At 41.0% G+C, this 18,854-nt stretch overlaps 2 protein-coding genes across 4 annotated transcripts in view; both read left to right on the top strand.

The window, feature by feature from the left end:
* The first annotated feature begins 976 nt into the window (after positions 1-976).
* uhrf1 (ubiquitin-like with PHD and ring finger domains 1) lies at positions 977-10,297 on the top strand. The gene is made up of 17 exons (XM_034583465.1): positions 977-1,247; positions 3,686-3,848; positions 4,143-4,409; positions 5,128-5,282; positions 5,741-5,956; positions 6,228-6,343; positions 6,454-6,640; positions 6,969-7,092; positions 7,208-7,315; positions 7,461-7,565; positions 7,720-7,826; positions 7,936-8,098; positions 8,211-8,348; positions 8,707-8,818; positions 8,917-9,065; positions 9,469-9,567; positions 10,061-10,297. Exons 2-17 carry the CDS (start codon positions 3,696-3,698, stop codon positions 10,205-10,207), a joined length of 2,346 nt encoding a protein of 781 aa, XP_034439356.1. The 5' UTR covers positions 977-1,247; positions 3,686-3,695; the 3' UTR covers positions 10,208-10,297.
* Positions 10,298-12,650: 2,353 nt separating this feature from the next.
* Positions 12,651-18,854, top strand: part of kdm4b (lysine (K)-specific demethylase 4B) — a 43,188-nt gene continuing 36,984 nt past the window's right edge. For all 3 annotated transcript variants that reach the window (XM_034583072.1, XM_034583071.1, XM_034583074.1), the window contains exons 1-3: positions 12,651-12,804; positions 15,885-16,301; positions 17,785-17,960. In XM_034583072.1, coding sequence (XP_034438963.1) covers positions 15,912-16,301; positions 17,785-17,960 — 566 coding nt within the window. In that variant the 5' untranslated portion in view covers positions 12,651-12,804; positions 15,885-15,911. The remainder of the gene's footprint in view (positions 12,805-15,884; positions 16,302-17,784; positions 17,961-18,854) is intronic.

Raw genomic sequence — 18,854 nt, 5'->3', positions numbered from 1 at the left:
TGTTATCATGGGTTTTAGACATTAAAGAGACATGTATCTAGACATTGCATTAATTAAATAGTTCTGATATTTTTAGCAGCTGCATAGTATTCTATTTTAAATACTAATATACAGCCTGTGTATTAAATCACTGAAAATAAAGTATTTTGTGTATTTATGTATGTTTGAGGCTCCTTTGTTTCCCTTGGCAGGACTCGGGTGAGTTGCCTGCATTTGAAAAAAATAAATTTCACAAAATATTGACTAGTTCTATCTTTCACAGGCCAATGTCAAATTTGTAAAGACATTGCCTGATTGAATGTTGATACCGTAGAGTGACCAGTGGCCATCAATGGCCGAAGATATCAGTTAATTAGAGTGAACAAGCAACAGCAGAGGCACCATTGAAATTTGGTGCATATAGAAATTTTACAAACACACACAGTCTTTTCTGTAGATCCTCTTATTTTCATCGGCCTAGTGTGAATGATACACACACACACACACACACACACACACACACACACACACACACACACACACACATGCAATAACTATTCACACACACACTCCATACAGTTAAAGTTCAATTACCTTTGAATGTGTGTTGCTTGCTTTTATTTTAATTTAACTATTGCACTGCTGAGCTGACCGGTTTATTCTCGTCCAACAACTTTCATTGTACTTTTGACCCTGTGTTAACTTGCATAATATGACAAATAAAAACTTGAAGCGTGTTTTAGGCCCAACTACTTTCTTGGGTGTATCATGCCTTGTCGTAGTAACTCAGGTCAGGTGGCTGGGAACGAGCTCCACACATCAACACAGGGAGTTTGAGTGAAACCAGTGACTCTGCTGACAGAAGCTCCACCACTTGTTTACCACAACCACCATCTGTCCCCTCTGGGGGTGGGGGGGGAAACAACAAGTGGAGGAACACGGGATTTCTTTTTGCACGGCGCTGCAAACTCTCGCGATGAGTGAGTCCGGAGGCGAGCTGCACCCACGAGACTGTCATTTCGCGCGCTGAGGCTAAGCTCCAGTCACATCCGCGATCGACAGCCGCGCCGTCCAATGAGCGTCATTCGCCCGGAGCCGAGTGGCCAATGGGGCGCGCCGCACTGTTAGAGCGGGCGGGGTGTGAAAGTCTTGAAGAACAACACATTGATCCGTCTCCATCCAGGCAGAGAGTTGCTTGTGTGAATCCCGCGGCTCAGAAGTTATTCCTCCACCGTCGATCTCCTAACTTCACTCGGACGAACAAACAGGTGAAACAACTTCCCCCCCCTCCCCTTCACGCTCTCACAACTTTTCAAACCCCGCAGCCGTTGAATTAACCGCCTAGTAGCTAGCTTACTAACCCGGGTTAAGCTAACCCGACAAAGTCCTGCCTCGTTTCTGTTTGGTTTTTTTTTTTAACCCGAGTTGTCCAAGCCGGCTGCGGGTAAAGTTGAAACAAAGCTAACCGGGATAGTGTGAGTACACGTGGGTGCTGTTGGCGTGTTACCGCGGAGGTTTAAGCTGCGGGACAATAAGTCAGTTGGACGCGGTTCTGCGGTGATAATAGACCCGGGATGAACTTGACTGCTGCTGCAGCCGTGTTGTGTGTCTGTCCCGTCTCCATGTTGAATGAAACACGGTGCGGTTCTCACTCCGGCTTCGCACACTTCGCTCTTTACTACGAAGCAAAACAAAACACGCTAACCTTTAACTCATTTCCTCCCATTTCCCATTGGCTTGGGTCGAATCGGGGGGTCACGCTCTTGATTTGCCCATTGGAACACAGGTGGATGGTGGGATAATGTGGGAGAGGAAGCGGTTTTATTTCGATATTATTATTATAAGTATTATCATCATTGCACATGTTCCGTTCAGTGGTTTTTATTTCGAGGCGGATCACCCCCCCAGCTGAGGGAGGAAGAGCCAGGAAGCCGCTCGGCTCGTCTCTTGCTCCTCCACGGGCACGAAACTCGACCCGTGTGTGTGTGTGTGTGAAAACCAGCCTTTTCCCTCTTGTTGTGATCGCGAGCGAACCGCGCATGAGGCGATGTTTCTGTGTGTTTTATTGTCAGCGAGCGGAGCCACATTGTTTGCTAGCGCTCCCTCGCGTCCGGATGTGCCTGCTTTTAAAAGAACTGGGAGTGGCCTGCAGCTCGGTTTCCCGCACTGTATTCAAATCAGCCTGTTCCCTCCCTTTCTCGCAGCCCGCAGGAGTGAGATGCCCGGTGCTGACAGCAGCACAATGCACTGGCAATACTCATACTTCTGCCACTGGGAAACACTGGAGTTGTTCCTCTCTTGCCTGAAGAGAGGAGCACAAAGGGCAGATGCCTGTAGTATTAATGGTGGGATTGGCAGGAGCCCTTTTCTCTGCTTTGGCAGGATGCACGCAGTGGTTTGAAACGGCATCAGCTCATGGTTATTTTTCTTTTCTCGTGAATTGTTTTTAGGGTTTATTCCCTTTCGTGTTTGTAAAGCACTTACAAAAATTACGTTAGGTAACTGCCATAGAAATAGTAATGTTGTTTTTATTGTTATTATTATTATTATTATTATTCAAAGTTGGTGTGAGCATTTGGGCACAATCGCAAGCTTACAACCAGTGAATCTCATCTATTGAGGGACGGGAACAGTAACACAATCATGCATTCAAAGAAAAAACGTGTTGCATTTAAATGGTAATCCCGAAATTTATCATATACTCCAATATTTTCCAAAAATAGACGGGACTACGTGGTTAGAATGTGAGTCACTACACGAACAGCTTCAAGATATTTATCAACAGTAAGAAATGTGTTCAGATACAGGTTGTGCATTTCTGTTTAAATCTCAAGACCCAAAATGATAATTGATTCCACTTCCTCTAACACATGCAGTAAGTTCAGCAACTATTTAATTAAACAAAGCCATAATGATGATATACAATATTGGGCTTGAAGATTAAATAATTACATGCATTACATTTTTAAAAGTTACACTTTAATACAAATAAAAACAGATGCGTATCAGACACATTTTAGTTCTTGTCCTAAATCTTGAACTATAGCAGGAATGTGTAATGTAGCTTTTTGAATTGATGTCAGCCACTGTCGCGTGCATTTCGATTTTCCAATTAACTTGAGAAAGCCAGAAATAAACCAGCATAGTACCCCTTTCTGTTCAGTGATTCTTCACAGCTGTGGATATTCAGCTTTGAAATATTTGGTTTACTTGTTTTATAAATGTGTTCTGAAAATGTATTGGTTCAAATGATCCCCAAAAAATTATTTTAATATTACAGCCGGACCGATATATCAGTCAGCAGGGGTATATAGGTTAATATAGACATCTGTCATCACTCAGTTTGTCCAGCAGAGTGCGCTCTGCCTCAGTTGTTTACATTACTAGGCACTATCTGCATGTCATGTAGCAGAGTACGGAGTCCACACTCTACACGGTCAAGTGGTGTCCTCGTGGTAAATGCTAACATGGTAAATTATTTTTCTTATGGATTGCATGGGAAATTAACTGATAATAACCCCATCATTTTCCCTTCTAAGGCTATACTGTGTATAAATAAATTCAAAGAATGGCTGATCTATTGATATGATTTTCTTAGTCCCTGTTATCGAACAGCCACTGGTCAGGCTCTGATTACTAATATCCTGTAAAATAAATGCAATGATTGTTGTGGTTGTAATGGGTCATGGTTTCGCCGTTGACACAGGGCAGCTGCAATGTGGATTCAAGTGCGCACAATGGATGGGAAGGAAACCCACCGGGTGGATTCCCTGTCCAAACTCACCAAGGTGGACGAGCTGCGTCTCAAAATCATGGAGCTCTTCAACGTGGAGCCGGAATTGCAGCGGCTCTTCTACCGCGGCAAGCAGGTGAGACGACATGGTTAAAATTTTGCTCAGAGAGATGTTTGATGGCGGCCACCATGTTTTTATCTCACAAACAAATATTTCAGTTGAATTTTTGTTGAGAATTTTCCCACAATGGTTGTAGTTCGGTCATGATTGCTGCTTTAACATTTACTCGTGAGCAAAATATATTATGAATAAAATATGAAAGTTAAAAGCTTGTATTAAATAGTGATGTGAATATCTAGTTTGAAATAATAACAAGCCAGAAAAACTCAAGAAGACTTGTGTTTAACCTCATTATGCATGTTTAATCAGATGGAAGACGGCCATACCATATTCGACTACAACGTGGGACTAAACGACATAGTGCAGCTGCTGGTTAGGCAGAAGATGACCTCTGTTGATGTTGTTAAAAGCAAGGACAAAGAAGCTGAGCTCTCTGACTCGGACTCAGGCTGTGGCTCAACTCAGAGCGAGTCTGACAAGAACTCCACTCACGGAGAGGTAGAGGTACAGGCCGCCGGCACCTCTGCCCAGGCAAACACCCCAGAGCTCGTCGATCTGGGATTTGGATTTTACAAGGTGAGTTATGAAGCAGGTATTTGTGAAGAAGGGGTAAATTTAATATTTCTGTTGAAGATAGGTGGAGAACCGCTGTTAAGTAAATTCAACTATTTGTACAGTTCCTTTTCATACAATCGTGTTGCCCAAAGCGCTTTAGATGTTAAGATTAGTGCTGAGCTTCTTGGGGTTGGAAAGCATCTAAAACATTAGATTTAGTTATATTGTTATATTTTTCATCCTAACACTTTTTGTGTGCAGTGGAGTGCAACACTTTGTGTCTTCATGGGATTGTGGAAAATAGTTTTGTTAATTGCATTATGGCCCCATTTTTTCTTTTCAATTTTTACTTTGTAGTGGTATGCTTTTTGGCTTTGTATACCATGGCTTTATGAAGAAAATAAAGTGTATTATGTGGATGAACACAATAATGTTTGATGCATCACACCATGAAATTAAGTTTGTCACCCCTTCCATAACACTCTGGACTGTTTTTATAGATGGGTTTATTTGTCCATTTGTTCTTCCCACCAACATGGCTGTTTATACGCTTAACACAAATATACTGTATTAAAGCCTGTCTTCATCTAGTGTCATATAGACATGGTGAGAATGTCATTTTACACCATGTTTTGAAAATGTGTTCGTAAGGATAAAAGTCTGTTTTGAAAAACAGATCTTTATTAATTGAGATGTCTCTGGGGATCTAACTAACTCTTTTCTGTTTATGTGTTTGAAGATCAATGAGCTGGTGGATGCAAGAGACTTGAACATGGGAGCGTGGTTTGAAGCCCAGATAACGAATGTTACGAAGACGCCAAAGACGCCCATAGACGAGGCTGCAGAGGCCCAGTCAGCAGAGGACGAGATACTGTACCACGTTAAATATGAAGAGTAAGAATCCTTGTTCTGTTACCCATGAATTTTTCTTAATCATTTTGTCGATCCACATTCCTTGAGCCCAGCTAACAATGTTTTCATCGGTTTCGTAGGAAAATCCTGGTAATTGTACAACAGTAGATATTTGAATTATTTCATTACTTAAAAAAATATTATATTAGTATTAATATTAGTATTTAATGGCAGTGCTGTCTTTTCAACATTTTGAGCTATTCGTGGAAAAAAGACAATTAAGTCATAGTTTTCCTTAATTGCTGTCTTTGCTCTCCCTGAATGACAATCTTGTGTTGAGTTTTTAATATCTTAGTGTTGAAGGGAACATGGATCTGAGTGGTGTAGCTCGTCGTCATTGAAACATGCTTTTGTACATTCAGCTACACTCAGGAAGCACCTGTGATGGTGTGTGGCTTGTGTGCGATCCACAAACTGATGTGGTCTTTTTACTGTTGCAGCTACCCAGAAAATGGGGTGATTCCGTTGCTTGCCAAGGATGTTCGTCCGCGGGCCCGCACCGTTTATCAGTGGCACCAGCTGGAGCCAGGAATGATTGTAATGGTCAACTACAACCCAGATGACCCCAAGGAGCGTGGCTATTGGTATGATGCCGAAATCCAGAGGAGGAGGGAGACGCGCACAGTGCGAGAAATCTATGCCAAGATTATCCTTGGGTAAGAGCATTGTTTCATGTAAGGTGGAGTTCTAATAAGTGAAGATCTAGCTGTGGTGGAAGGGGAATATGTTTTTTGGGGTTTTGGAAGCCACAGTTGCAGGTGGGCTGAGCTGTGTTTACTTGTTTGTGTCTCTATGTAGATGTGTTCTCTGCGGCTTTTGTGTTTTAAGCAGTTGTGATATGAACCACTATATTTTATATTTTGATCTCACAGCATGTTACTTTCCATTTCCCTGAGTTACATTGACAGTTTGTTTCTTTGTTTGCAGCATTGCTGGTGACTCTCTAAATGATTGCCGGATCAGGTTCCTGACTGAAATTTACAAAATCGAGGAGCATGGTTCTCTGGGGGATGCTCCAGCTGGTTCTGAGAGTCCACTAAAAAGTACGGTTTTCAATTGTATTAATATGAAACCTTCTTTACTCTAGCCACTTGTGACGTTATTGAGTGTTGAAATACATTTGTTTATATATTGCATAATCTCTATTCTCCAGGATCAAATGGACCCGAGTGTAAGCACTGTAAGGACGACCCAGATAAAAACTGTCGCTTGTGTAACTGTCACATCTGCGGCATCAAGCAAGATCCTGACAAACAATTGCTGTGTGACGAGTGTGACATGGCCTATCACATCTACTGCCTGGACCCCCCGCTCACCTCCATCCCTGAAGACGAGGACTGGTCAGTAAGAGCAGAGGTGGAATGCCACTGTGTTCAGATGTCCAGACATTTGATTGGAAATTAAAGTTAGAAAATATCAACCATGTGTTGATGATTAATAGGCAGTTGTGACCTGTAGTTTAAAAAAGACAAATATTACCGAATGTCCTCAATATAAGCCTGAATATTTTTTAAAGCCAAGAACTAAATGATTTCATCTGTTTTTATACCAAATAAATCCAGTATTGAGGTGTTTTCATGCTACTTGTGACAAAGTGTAACGTTTTGATCATCACCTGTGTTTAATACGTTAAACTTGACCTTGACTCCACATGTCGTGTTGTTGCAGGTATTGCCCAGGTTGCCGTAATGACACCAGTGAGGTTGTGTTGGCTGGAGAGAAGCTGAAGGAGAGCAAGAAGAAATCAAAGATGGCTTCCGCCAGCTCTTCCAGCCAGAGGGACTGGGGCAAGGTGAGAACTGACTTCACATGTTCTGTTCCATTTTAGACAACTAGCCACTATATTATTTTTGTTATTAAACACCAAAGTCTTAACCTACAAACACTTTCGACTCCTCTCTCTCCAGGGAATGGCCTGTGTTGGTCGAACCAAGCAGTGCACTATCGTCCCGTCCAACCACCACGGCCCAATCCCTGGCATCCCTGTTGGCTCCTTGTGGAAGTTCAGAGTTCAGGTCAGTCCATGCAAAGAGCAAAAATGGTTCTTGTCTTTAACTTTAGATTAACTTGGATCTAAGTGGTTATAAACTAAATGACAATAAATTTGTTAATTTTTTTTTATTGGCCTGTGATAATGTTTCATTTGCTTGGCCCATCTAGGTCAGCGAGTCTGGAGTCCACAGGCCACATGTAGCTGGAATTCACGGCAGGAGCAACGATGGTGCTTACTCTCTTGTCTTGGCTGGAGGTTACGAGGATGATGTGGTATGTTTATAAGTTGCTGTTTTTTTGCAGTTATTTCAAAGTAAAGGTAAGTTTTAATAAGGTCAAAGCTGTTTTTTGTCATAATTTAAGGGAATCACAAGAGTAGTTGAGGTTTGTTGTTATATTGTTTTAATTTATGTATTTTACATCTCAGGACGATGGCAATGAGTTCACTTACACTGGCTCTGGAGGACGAGATCTGTCTGGAAATAAGAGGACTGCTGAGCAGTCATGTGATCAGACACTTACCCACATGAACAGGTATGACACTTAAGTACATAACGCATAACTGCTTTAAATCACAATAATTTCTCAGTTTTTTGCTCCGTTTTATTTTGCATATTTAAAAAGTTTTTTTCTGACTCACCAGGGCACTGGCACTAAACTGCAACGTCCCAGTCAATGACAAAAATGGAGCTGAGTCTAGGAGCTGGAAGCAAGGCAAACCAGTTAGAGTTGTTCGCAGCTGCAAGGGGCGCAAGCACAGTAAATATTCCCCGGAGGAAGGAAACAGATATGATGGCATATACAAGGTATGACGAAACACTACACATTTCCTCCAGTTTCATTTGACATGTTGGATTTATAAGATTGTGACTTCAAGCATCCGTTTGTTTACGTCGCATGTTTTTAAACTTCCCTCAGATTGTGAAGTACTGGCCTGACAAGGGCAAATCTGGCTTCTTGGTGTGGCGCTATCTGCTGAAACGGGATGATGATGAGCCGGCACCGTGGACAAGAGATGGCAAGGATCGCATCAAGAAGCTTGGGCTCACCATGCAGGTAGATTTAGATAAGAGCCATTTTATTATTTATTTTGCATACAAAATAATAACATGTTGGTTTATCTGGGTGTTATGCCCTGTCTGTGTACCTGTCACTTGGGCTCAGTTGAGAATGAGAGCATATCGCATGTGTGTTTACTGCCATGTCACAACAATCAACCTCTCGTACCCACATGAGCATGTTACAGCAACATATTAAACAAGTGTTAGCATTTTACCATGCTTACTTAAGTATGTTAATGTATACAATTTGACAATGTTACTTGGTAGAGGCTAATAGCTGTTAAAGTAAATATTAACCTGCTTGTTGTTGATCTGATTATAAACTTGCTCATGTTTGTCCCCATGTCTTCCAGTATCCTGCCGGTTATCAGAAAGAGAAGGAGAACAAAAATGAGGCGGAGGAGGCGGCGGCAGCAGCAGCAACACCCAGCAAAGCCAAGAGGAAGAGAAAATCTCAGGGCAGTGGTAAGTTGTCTTTTGGTCTTTTTTTAACTTTTGTGTAGTATCCACCCTCAACTCTACAACACCTTTTATGGAAATATGTGTTTCTTGGTTTCTGTCAGAATCCTCTAAGACCTCACCTGCCAAGAATCCGAAGAAAGTCAAGTTAGAGATGTACAAGCTTTCCCAGGGGCAGAAGACTCTCATCAAGAATGACAAGCCAAACAAGAAGCTGTGGGATGAAGCCATGGAGTCACTGTCACTTGGACCGGTGAGGATGACTTTTTGGTCAAGTTCGCTGCTGGACTTTATAAGCTTAAGCTTGATGTCGAGACAATAAGGATTTGTTGTAGTAAATAGTTTGTATAGAGCAAAGTTAGGACTTAATGTCTCACTGGTGTAACTTTAATCAAGAATTTGTCTTGCTGCTTGTGCATAAAAGATTTTACTGACAACTCTGTGATTAAAGATTATGTATTTATGGGATTGAAAAATGGGTTGTATGAAGATATTTGGTTTGTGAAACAAAGGACTAGTTGAAGCTCCATCAGTGCTTGATTTTTTGTAAATAATAAATGGGAGGTGTTAAGTAAAATCTCTCACTCACAAAATAACTAGGTACAGGAGTGTTGTTAAGAGAACATATTTTAATGCCTTAAATTTTGTTTTTGCAGAAATTTTTGAACAAGGTTGAGGAAGTTTTCCACTGCATTTGCTGCCAAGAAGTGGTCTTTCAGCCCATCACCACAGAATGCCAACACAACGTCTGCCGGGTAAGAAACTGTCACAAATTTGGAATAATGACAAAGACCCCATGGTCACATGACGTGATGAAGTAAATGAGCTTTCAAGCTCCTGATACATTCACATCTGAAATGAATAGAGCAAGGAAAACAAACAAAATGTATTATTCTCTGAACATGATGTTTCTATGGAGTTTTTTTCAGCACACCTCTTAAAGGGATATTTTGTGATGAATGATTATCTAATAACCATAAGGTTTTTATTTAAGTGTTGCAGTAGTGAGACCTTACCTTAAATGGGAGCTGTAACTACTTTTGGCCAGTTGTCACAACCTTACACACACCTCTGAAATTTAACCGAAACTGCAATATTCTTGAGAATGAGACGAAACTTCCAATTAAAGATCATCACAAAATTATTACAAACAAAACTTAAATTTGGGTGAAAATATACATTGAGTGGAGGCCCAGAGAAATTAAGGCCATTGTTTTATTTTATTTTATTTGTATTTGTTTTCTTCAGGAATGCCTTCAGCGGTCCTTCAAAGCAGAGGTGTACACCTGCCCGGCCTGCAGACACGACCTGGGCAAAAACAACTCCATGGCAATCAACAAACCTCTGCAGGATATTCTACATCAGTTTTTCCCAGGGTACAGCAGCGGGCGATGATCATTGGCTCCGCTCACACAAGTCCTCGGGGAAAGCCGATGTAAACTGTAAGGGGAATTTTGACGCAATAAAGAATCAGTTTTCTCTTAATATATTTTTTATGATTTATAAAACTACAATTTTTGTGGACTTCAATGTTACCATTTTTCACCTTGGATCTGCCCTGATGTGTAGTTACTGATAATTTGAAAATTCCTTTATAACAGCCTTTGCCATTACTCCTCCGCTAAAATCCTCAGTTGTTCTGTGTTTTGTTATGTTCCGTTAGCTAATGCAAATGTTATTCATGATGATTTAAGGAAAGCCCTCCACGTTTAGCACTCCTTAAGAGAACGTTAAGTTGTTTCCCTTAATTGTTTGGAGATTATTATTATTATTAGTAGTACAATGTGGACCTGTTGCTGATTGTCATTTTGATGCAATCGTCTCAATCTGATGATGCAGTTGAGGTTTTGTCTCCTGTAGCTGTTTACATCTCAGTACTCAGTATTTCTTTTTACAAATCTGTGTTTGCAAGCATCGCAACTTGATTTGCTATCTAGAAATCGGTCGGCTACACTAGACTAACTGGGTAAAGTCGTCGTCACAGGTTTCTACCACTTTGTTTTTGTCCTGGCATGATCAGATCTTGAAATTGCATTGCAGTGTCAAGAGAACAAAGTCGCCTTTGGGAGGAAATAAGACGCTTTGATTGTGAAACGTAGATGAGACCTAAAAACTGAGAACAAACTGAACTAGTTTTTTGTTTTTGTTCTGTGGTTCAGCCGTCTTGGAGGAAGTGTCTTGTTGGGAAACCGTGTCATCAAACTTGGATGGATTTTCTAGCTTGTGTATTGGTTCCCTATATATTTTCATAAAGTTATTTTTATATTTGTATATGAAGTTCCTCAAAGTTGGTTAAAAAAGTTTCTATGAATTTGGTATAGAAGCCAAACATGTTAGAATTTTATTCCATGGCATAGATTTGGAAATCCCCCATTTTGAAAAGTTTGTTAAAGTCTGAAGGAAGAAACCTGTTTAATCCAGAGTGTAATGTAGAACTCCCGTCTATCTAGCTCTTTAGACCTTGTTTTGACATTTTAAGCTAATCGAGTCTAGACACGTTTTTTAAAAAATTTTATTTTTATTTTTTTGCTAAAATTTAAAATGTGTACTTTTTCATCTTTTATAATCTTACTGCCATCTGTGGGGGGGGTGTTCAGTCCAATTTTTGTGTCTCCGCAGGTCACTTGATCTCATTAAAGAGAAAAAACAGGAAATGCTTGCATTAAGTTGAAAAATTTATTAAATCTCACACTGCTCCTAAAATTTGCCATTGAATCAACTAAATTATCCAAATGTGTCATTAACTACTTAAACCTCTAACTGTCTTTGTATGGATAATGTGATGCTTGGTGTTGAATTTCAGTGGCAGTGTGTGATGATGTCCATCGACATGTGCAGCACTTTGAGTTTTTAACGGAGAGACAAAGATTTGCATAAACCGGGAAATGTATATTTTCTATAATTGTATAATTTTTAGTCCATTGCAGTTTTGATATGTAGTTTTTAGAAATGGTTGCACATGTTTGGTGCAAAAATTTGTCAATAAATTCTTTGTTATTCAATAAAACGGTGAAATTATGTTTTATCTATATCTCCCACACACCCATACAGAAACACACTGACAAGAGTTATGTGCGGCTAGCCTTGTTAAGACTTAACTATAAGTCTTTAACATTAACTTCGAGCCTAAACAAAACCGTAACCATGATCAATTCATGCCTAACTTTGACCTTAACCTAACCTCATCCAGGACCTCAGAAATGATGTCTTACCTCAGTAGGACCAGGCTTTGGTCCCCTTGGGGTCTACTGGTCAGTTTATACTGAAGAAGGTCCTAAAGAGGCAACAAAAGCGAGTACACAACACCTGCCTGGAAGACTTGAGCAAATTATCCTGAACTAAAGTGTAACTAGACTTTCGTGTGTAACTCTGACAATGATTTTAAAGAACAAATGGTCTTATGATTGATTTAAAGGGATGGTTCACCCATTGAAGCTTCAATATCCCCTCCGTCAGGATAGTGGTGAGTAGATAACGAGTGGATTTTCATTTCTGGGTGAACTATCCCTTTTAAAAGCACCAATATGAACTAGATAACCCTGCACATTATTTCAAGGTGTTCTGAGGTTGTTTAAACTCGCACAACTTGAGAACATTAATAAATCTCGTTGACTCGCACTGAGGGTGTTTTATTTGTCTGATGGCTGACAGCTCAGCAGCCGTCACCAAACCCGGCAGTGTGTACGTGCGTGACGTGCACAGGACGCAGGCACGAGCATGGAGTGCATGCCCGATTATCACCGTCGATTGCCATTGGTTGATTCATGTGCCCGTAACCAAGCGAGCCAATCGCATCACCGGCTTTCTTACTAAAGATCCGTAGCATCCGCGTCGTTCCACCAATCACCAGGCGTAGTTTCCTGGTGTGGGCGTGACCCCCGACGTAGTCTCGGCTAGCTAATGCTAGAAGAAAACCGATCCAGGGAATTCTTACATATCGAAACAAATTGGACTGAGCTCAGCGGGGAGACGCTGCCAGTGGACTGCAGGAGGTAAGGTTTCCCACTGAGGGTTTATTTCATCCAACTGCACGGACTGTGCTCTCCTTCTAACCCTAATGTGTGTGTGTGTGTGTATCGTCGCGGTGTTTTTGTTTTTTTCCCCTACTGCAGATATGGAGGTAGCTAGCGACATGCTAGCAAGTGTTAGCCTAATACCTCAGCGCTGTTTTAACGCTGCCAACAGCTGCTTCCGTGTTTGTGTGTGCGCGCGCGCGCGACCTCGTTGGGTAGATGTTAACGTTTGTATGAGTTTGGCTTTCGGCTCATTTTCAAGCGCTTTCCGCTGCGGTTCTTTGTCGTTTTGGGGTAAAATGCTAACAGTTGGTGTTACTTGTGCAGAGCTACCGTCGCCCTTAACAGCAGCATCAGCCTGTGGCAGCGTCCTTTTACTTTCACTTAACCTGACATGAGCTGCAGGTCAACAACTGCACGGCGTGAGTATTCACGACCCAGTCTGTATCTGGGAGGGCAGGGTGCAGCAGTATTAACACAAGTTTGAGGCCCAGGTGGAGTTAAAGGGTCTGTGTAGGCCCCTTTCTGTTGTGGTTAGACAGCTGGGGGGTCATGTGGCCCTCAGCTCACTGATTAGGTCAGACCCCATTAGAAAGAGGGTCCCTGCTTGTAATTGAGTCTAGTGAGATAACATCCCAACTTATTGGTGGCATCACTGATAGCTGTGGATGTATACACTAGTAATGTATGGATTGTAAGTTGGATCGTTTTAGACTTTAAGACTTCTTTCTCAGTGGGGGTTTATTTACAAAGTCTATTCAGCTTATCTGTAGCATACACACCTGGCTCCCTCCATCTCCGGCTCACACAACCTGCTCCACAGGCAGATTGTGTTTCATGCAAATTACTGGTTCAATGAAAACCACTTACTTTGCAGCAGGAGGCTAAAATAAACACCCATGTTGTAACACTGCTTGTGCCAAAAAAGGTGTGTGACATTGAATAAGCTACTGTATAAATTCACGTTTGTGGATGAGATAAAGTGTTTTTAATACGCAGCCCTTGACATGATGAAAACCATGTGCAAGTCTTGCAGCACAAATGCAGATGTGAAGTAGGTTAATCGTTCCTTGTATATAAATATATTCTCAGAATGCCTATTTAGATATTAAATGATGTGAAAATGTAGTTATGATTATAGTGACTTGACTAAAAAGATTGTGGTTATCAGTTTTATTGCAGTATTGTTAAAATTTGCTAAAATGTCTCAAGGAAGTGCTGACCCACAAAGTGAAGTAATTTCAATAAGTTCTAGATGTAAAGAATATAGAAGTGTTTCTTTAATAATAAAAAATGTACTGTAATGCCCGGTGAAATGAAATCTTAAATAAGCTAATCAAATATGCACATAAGGAAAAATACAATCGCATTTAAACAAAGCCAGGGTCAAATACTAACGTAAGGTGAATGTAGCAGACAGACATTATGCGTTAAATGCAGATGTTGACCTCAAATATCTGAGAGTCAGGACAAAGTATCACTGACTGTTAACAAATGCAATTTGGCAACAGTGGATGCTAGCAGTAGCTAGCTATGGCCAGAGCACTAGAGCTCTCCTGCTGGTAAAGTATCACCCAAATCACCAAGGTAATTAAAGATAAAAACCATACAAGTTCCAAGTTGATCTTCAACCAGAAAACCTATTGTCAGGAGATTGTGTGCAACAAACTACTGTTTCATGTGACCAGTTTTTTTTTTTAAAGAAAATGTTGAAACGTATAGATGAGATAGTAGATGAGAAGATAGTTGTCATGGAGATACAGTGTTAGGCTTTTGGATTGGCGAATGTAGATTTCCTAAGTATTTTGTTCAAACTGTCGCAAGTTCCTATTGCAAAATATTAGATCTACTGTACAATTGTATAAAACAGAACAACCTTAAGAGTGTATAAGGTGGAACTAGACAAGAAGTTGTAATTTTGCTGGAGATCTTTACATAAATTATCCTCAACTCAGCTGCAAATAATATGCTTTTGATCAGCTAATAGATTGATCAGCTAATTCTTAGTTCTGAAGTTCCTATAGTTCATAGATGTTGGCACTCCCACATTGTGATGAAGAGGTTGTTCTTATAAGAAGACTGAGTTAACATGACTGTTCTAACATTGCTGTTGTTCAAACAGAAGCCTCAGGGATGCTGCAGGTTTCTCTAACTGTCATTCACAATACAAGCTTTAGTTACCAGTAGTACCAAGTAGTAGTGCCGGTGTTGGGTCGGAGGCTGTTTTACTATTGGAGTGTGTTTCCCCTTATCTGAACCTGAACCCAATCTTATCCTAACCCAAACCCAAGGGGAATTTAACAGGAAAAACTGTTGGTGAAACGCATCACCGGACACTAAACTTGAAGCAACAACAGCAGTTACTGTAGCTAAATCCTCACGGCTACCTACAACACAAGTACCTGAGTAAAGTGTCTCACAATTGGGCTAATGTTAAACTGCTGTATTAGTCAAGACCCTTAACAACCCACCCTGTTTTGGGTCTAAACAATAAAATGATCATATTTATAGTAGTTCTGAAGTTTACATTTCACTTACTGCATAGGTGATGTATTAGGATCCCATATCTACTCTGTTTCTTAAAAAGAGCACCTGTCCACTTATAAGTGGGCCTGTCACTGGCCTGAACGAACCAGAGACTGGTCAATCTATTAACCTTGTATAAACCTGACTGGCCCTGAACCATCAAGTATGTTGGAGCGTGGAGTCTGTGGGAAAGGGTAGTTGTGAGCGAGACAACATTTTTACTTCCTGTTATCATTTGGATAAACAGGTGAGCCTGTTAGTGACCTTGTGTTGCTTTTATTTAGTTACTCCTGGTGCTGTATTTATATGCTTATGGTAAATGTTTCCTATTCTCAGGTCTCTCTTGTAGAAGAGATTGAAATCTCAATGATAATGTCTGATTAAATAAAGATTTAATTGAGTCCCATGAGTTTCTCACATAATATCATTAAAGAAGCACTCTTCAATTCTTATATTGAATTGTAGATTCCTAATCTTTTCTGAAAGGAGCTGAAAACTGAATATGACCCAGTTTCCCACGCTCTCCACCCTAGGTTTACCTGCAGCACTTCCACGACCAAATGGCTACCGACATGCCCATGGACACGGTGCCTGCCTCATCCCCAGACCCGACCTCACCTCCTGTTCTCAGCTCCAGTGCAACCCAAGACCGGATTCCCACCCAGGAGCCAGCCATAGCTGAAACCCCTCACACAGCAGTGTCCTCAGTTCCAGATGCTGCTCCAGATCACAGCCCAGCTCAGCCTGCCGACCCAGAGATGGCCAAAGGACTTGTTTCTGACTCGGAGCTGCCCCCAGCCCCTCTGCTGCCACCCCTGCCACCAGTCAGTGCCAAGAACCCCAGCTGCAAGATCATGACCTTCCGGCCCACCATGGAGGAGTTCAAAGACTTCGCCAAATACGTGGTCTACATGGAGAGCCAAGGAGCTCACCGGGCCGGCCTGGCAAAGGTGAGGAAAACAGACGCATACTGTATAGTATATTGTACACACTATCACATCACAGTCCTGTTATGGTAAGGTCTCATTAGCTTTTCAATGTTATCAACAGCAGTGACTATCCATTCATGCCTATTCATGCACAGGCAAGATTCCATCTAAAATTATTATTGTTGTTTAAAACCTTTAAAAAAATATATAGAGCCATAAAAATGGAACTTGTTTGTATTTATAAGACAATGAATTGGGGAGTCTCTGTCTTTTCTTTGATTTTCTCAACAACTGCTCATCTGATCAACTTCAAACCTGAGTAATGAATGGTTTAGAATGAAGAGCAGTGTTAACTTCAAAGTTTTTGAATGAACATGTGGAAACTTGAGTGGCTTGTGTCTCTTGAAGATGTTTCACACAATAGCAGGTTGGGTCTACAGCTTACAGCTATCAACAGCCATTCACCCCTTGACTCGGGGGACCCAAACGACCCACTAGTTGGCCGGGGGGGGCGAATGACCTACATGTTTGACATAACGACTCTCAGCATAGGTGAAGACCCATAGAGGTTAAATACCTGAAACCCTCCACTCGTCAGTCAGAACTGGAGAAGCCTCTTGGGTGAGAGGTGAAACGTATTCAAGCAATACAAGCAAGTCCAGTTCTCTATGTACACTTGTATGACTCCTGGTGATACTATGACCTGGTTGAGTGAGAACCTTCACAGATATTTTGAATGAACAGTTCTCAAGAAGGAGAAACCGTTAAACATTTGGTTCCAGGTGAGGCGATGCCTCCATGTAACTGACCTCATTAACATGATAACAACATTGGTACGCCTGGTCATAGTTTATCACAGCAGCACACCAGCGAGGCATATAATCACTTTAAGTGAAAGCATCTTGGAGGGCTTTGTTTAAGATGCAGCGACAGCAAGGCAGTGCTGTATTGTTCCATTTTTATCAACACCCAATAAGGATATTAACCATTATTAACAGGTGAGATTAGTTTATGCAACGATGCTGTTATAGTAATGTAAACCATGCATGGTCCAAAATTGTAATTCATCTAGCAGTGACCTAGAGATGTGGTGATGATGATTAGATGATTGAATAAATTATACAGCCATTAATGAGATAACAAGGCTGTTTTTAACAAGCGCTGCCCTAGTAATGATAAAGAAAACAATGATTTATAGACATTTTAGAATCAGAAATCAGCAAATGTTTAAAATTTCACAGCATTTTCATAATTTGCTGTTCAGTCAAATAGATTATAGATAGTAGATGCATAGTATTTGATTATCTGAGTACTAATTGTTTAAAATCTACAGGGGAATATAATAGAATAATTTGTTAAATTAGAGTTCAACAAAACATTGGTGGTTGATTATAATCTTATTGAATGTAAAACATTTACTTTACAGTTTGGAGGTCAATGCAATCCTTTCAGTTTGAATGTTGGCTCACTGCCTGTAATACGAACCATTTCCTCCTTTCAATAGGTGATTCCCCCAGAGGGCTGGAAGCCGCGGCGCTCCTACGACACCATCGAGGACATGGTGATTCCAGCTCCCATCATGCAGGTAGTGACTGGTCAGTCGGGTCTGTTCACCCAATACAACATCCAGAAGAAGTCTATGACCGTGGGCGAGTACCGCAAGCTGGCCAACAGCAAGAAGTAAGTTAGTGCCTCGCCCAGGGCTCTCATTTATACATGTGGTAGTTCTTCTATGGTCCTAGACATTGCTTGTGGGGAAGGAACTCAAACTGATGAGATGCTGCTAAGTTACTTAAAAGCAGTTTTCTCTCGGGTAGTCAAATTTTATAATAAGTGCTGACACAACCCTTGTTAATACAATATGAGCATGTCAATTTGGGACCGATCATTGGTTAATCAGTTCTTTCACTTGGTTTCATTCATGTGTATGATTGGCACGGAACTTCTCCAGCAAGAACAAAAGTGTTTGTTTTCTATTTCAGTTGTAATTGAGATACATCATCATTTGAAAACAGCTAGTTGAACAAATCCCCGTTTGAAGATGTTATTGCTGGTTTTCTGATTCATGTAAAATTGTAAACATGTATGAGAGAGGGAGCGCGACAGCTGGGCAAAGAGCTCTGCACACAGCTCTAGAATGACTCAACGACACAAAACTCTGAGTTAGATATACTTGACGCTGTTATGAGAAGTGTAAAAAAAGATTGTGAAACTTTTGCTTTACCAACTAGACAAGGCCACCACAGTCTAGATAACAATGGGGAAGACTGCAGTTGGGTATTTATTGGTCATTTCTGCTGGAAAGAAGTTAAAACTATTTGAAAAACATGAATCTTTAATAAAAGTGTCAAAGTGCTTTCTCTGCTGCAGTAACTGATCGTGTCAGCATGATCATTGTAAAATATACCCTGTTGTGACCATTTTTGTATTGGTCCTGTTTCCTGTGAAGTAACTCAAATGCTACATGCTAGTAATTGAAACTGACACATTGCTGATCTTACAATGATGGATGCCTGCCAAGATGAGGGTGTAGCTGAAAGGCCACCTCTCTGCTCACCACTGACAACACATCTG

This window comes from Hippoglossus hippoglossus, chromosome 4 (assembly GCF_009819705.1).
Source record: "Hippoglossus hippoglossus isolate fHipHip1 chromosome 4, fHipHip1.pri, whole genome shotgun sequence".
Classification (NCBI taxonomy): Eukaryota; Metazoa; Chordata; class Actinopteri; order Pleuronectiformes; family Pleuronectidae; genus Hippoglossus; species Hippoglossus hippoglossus.
This window is presented reverse-complemented; position numbering and strand designations above follow the sequence as displayed.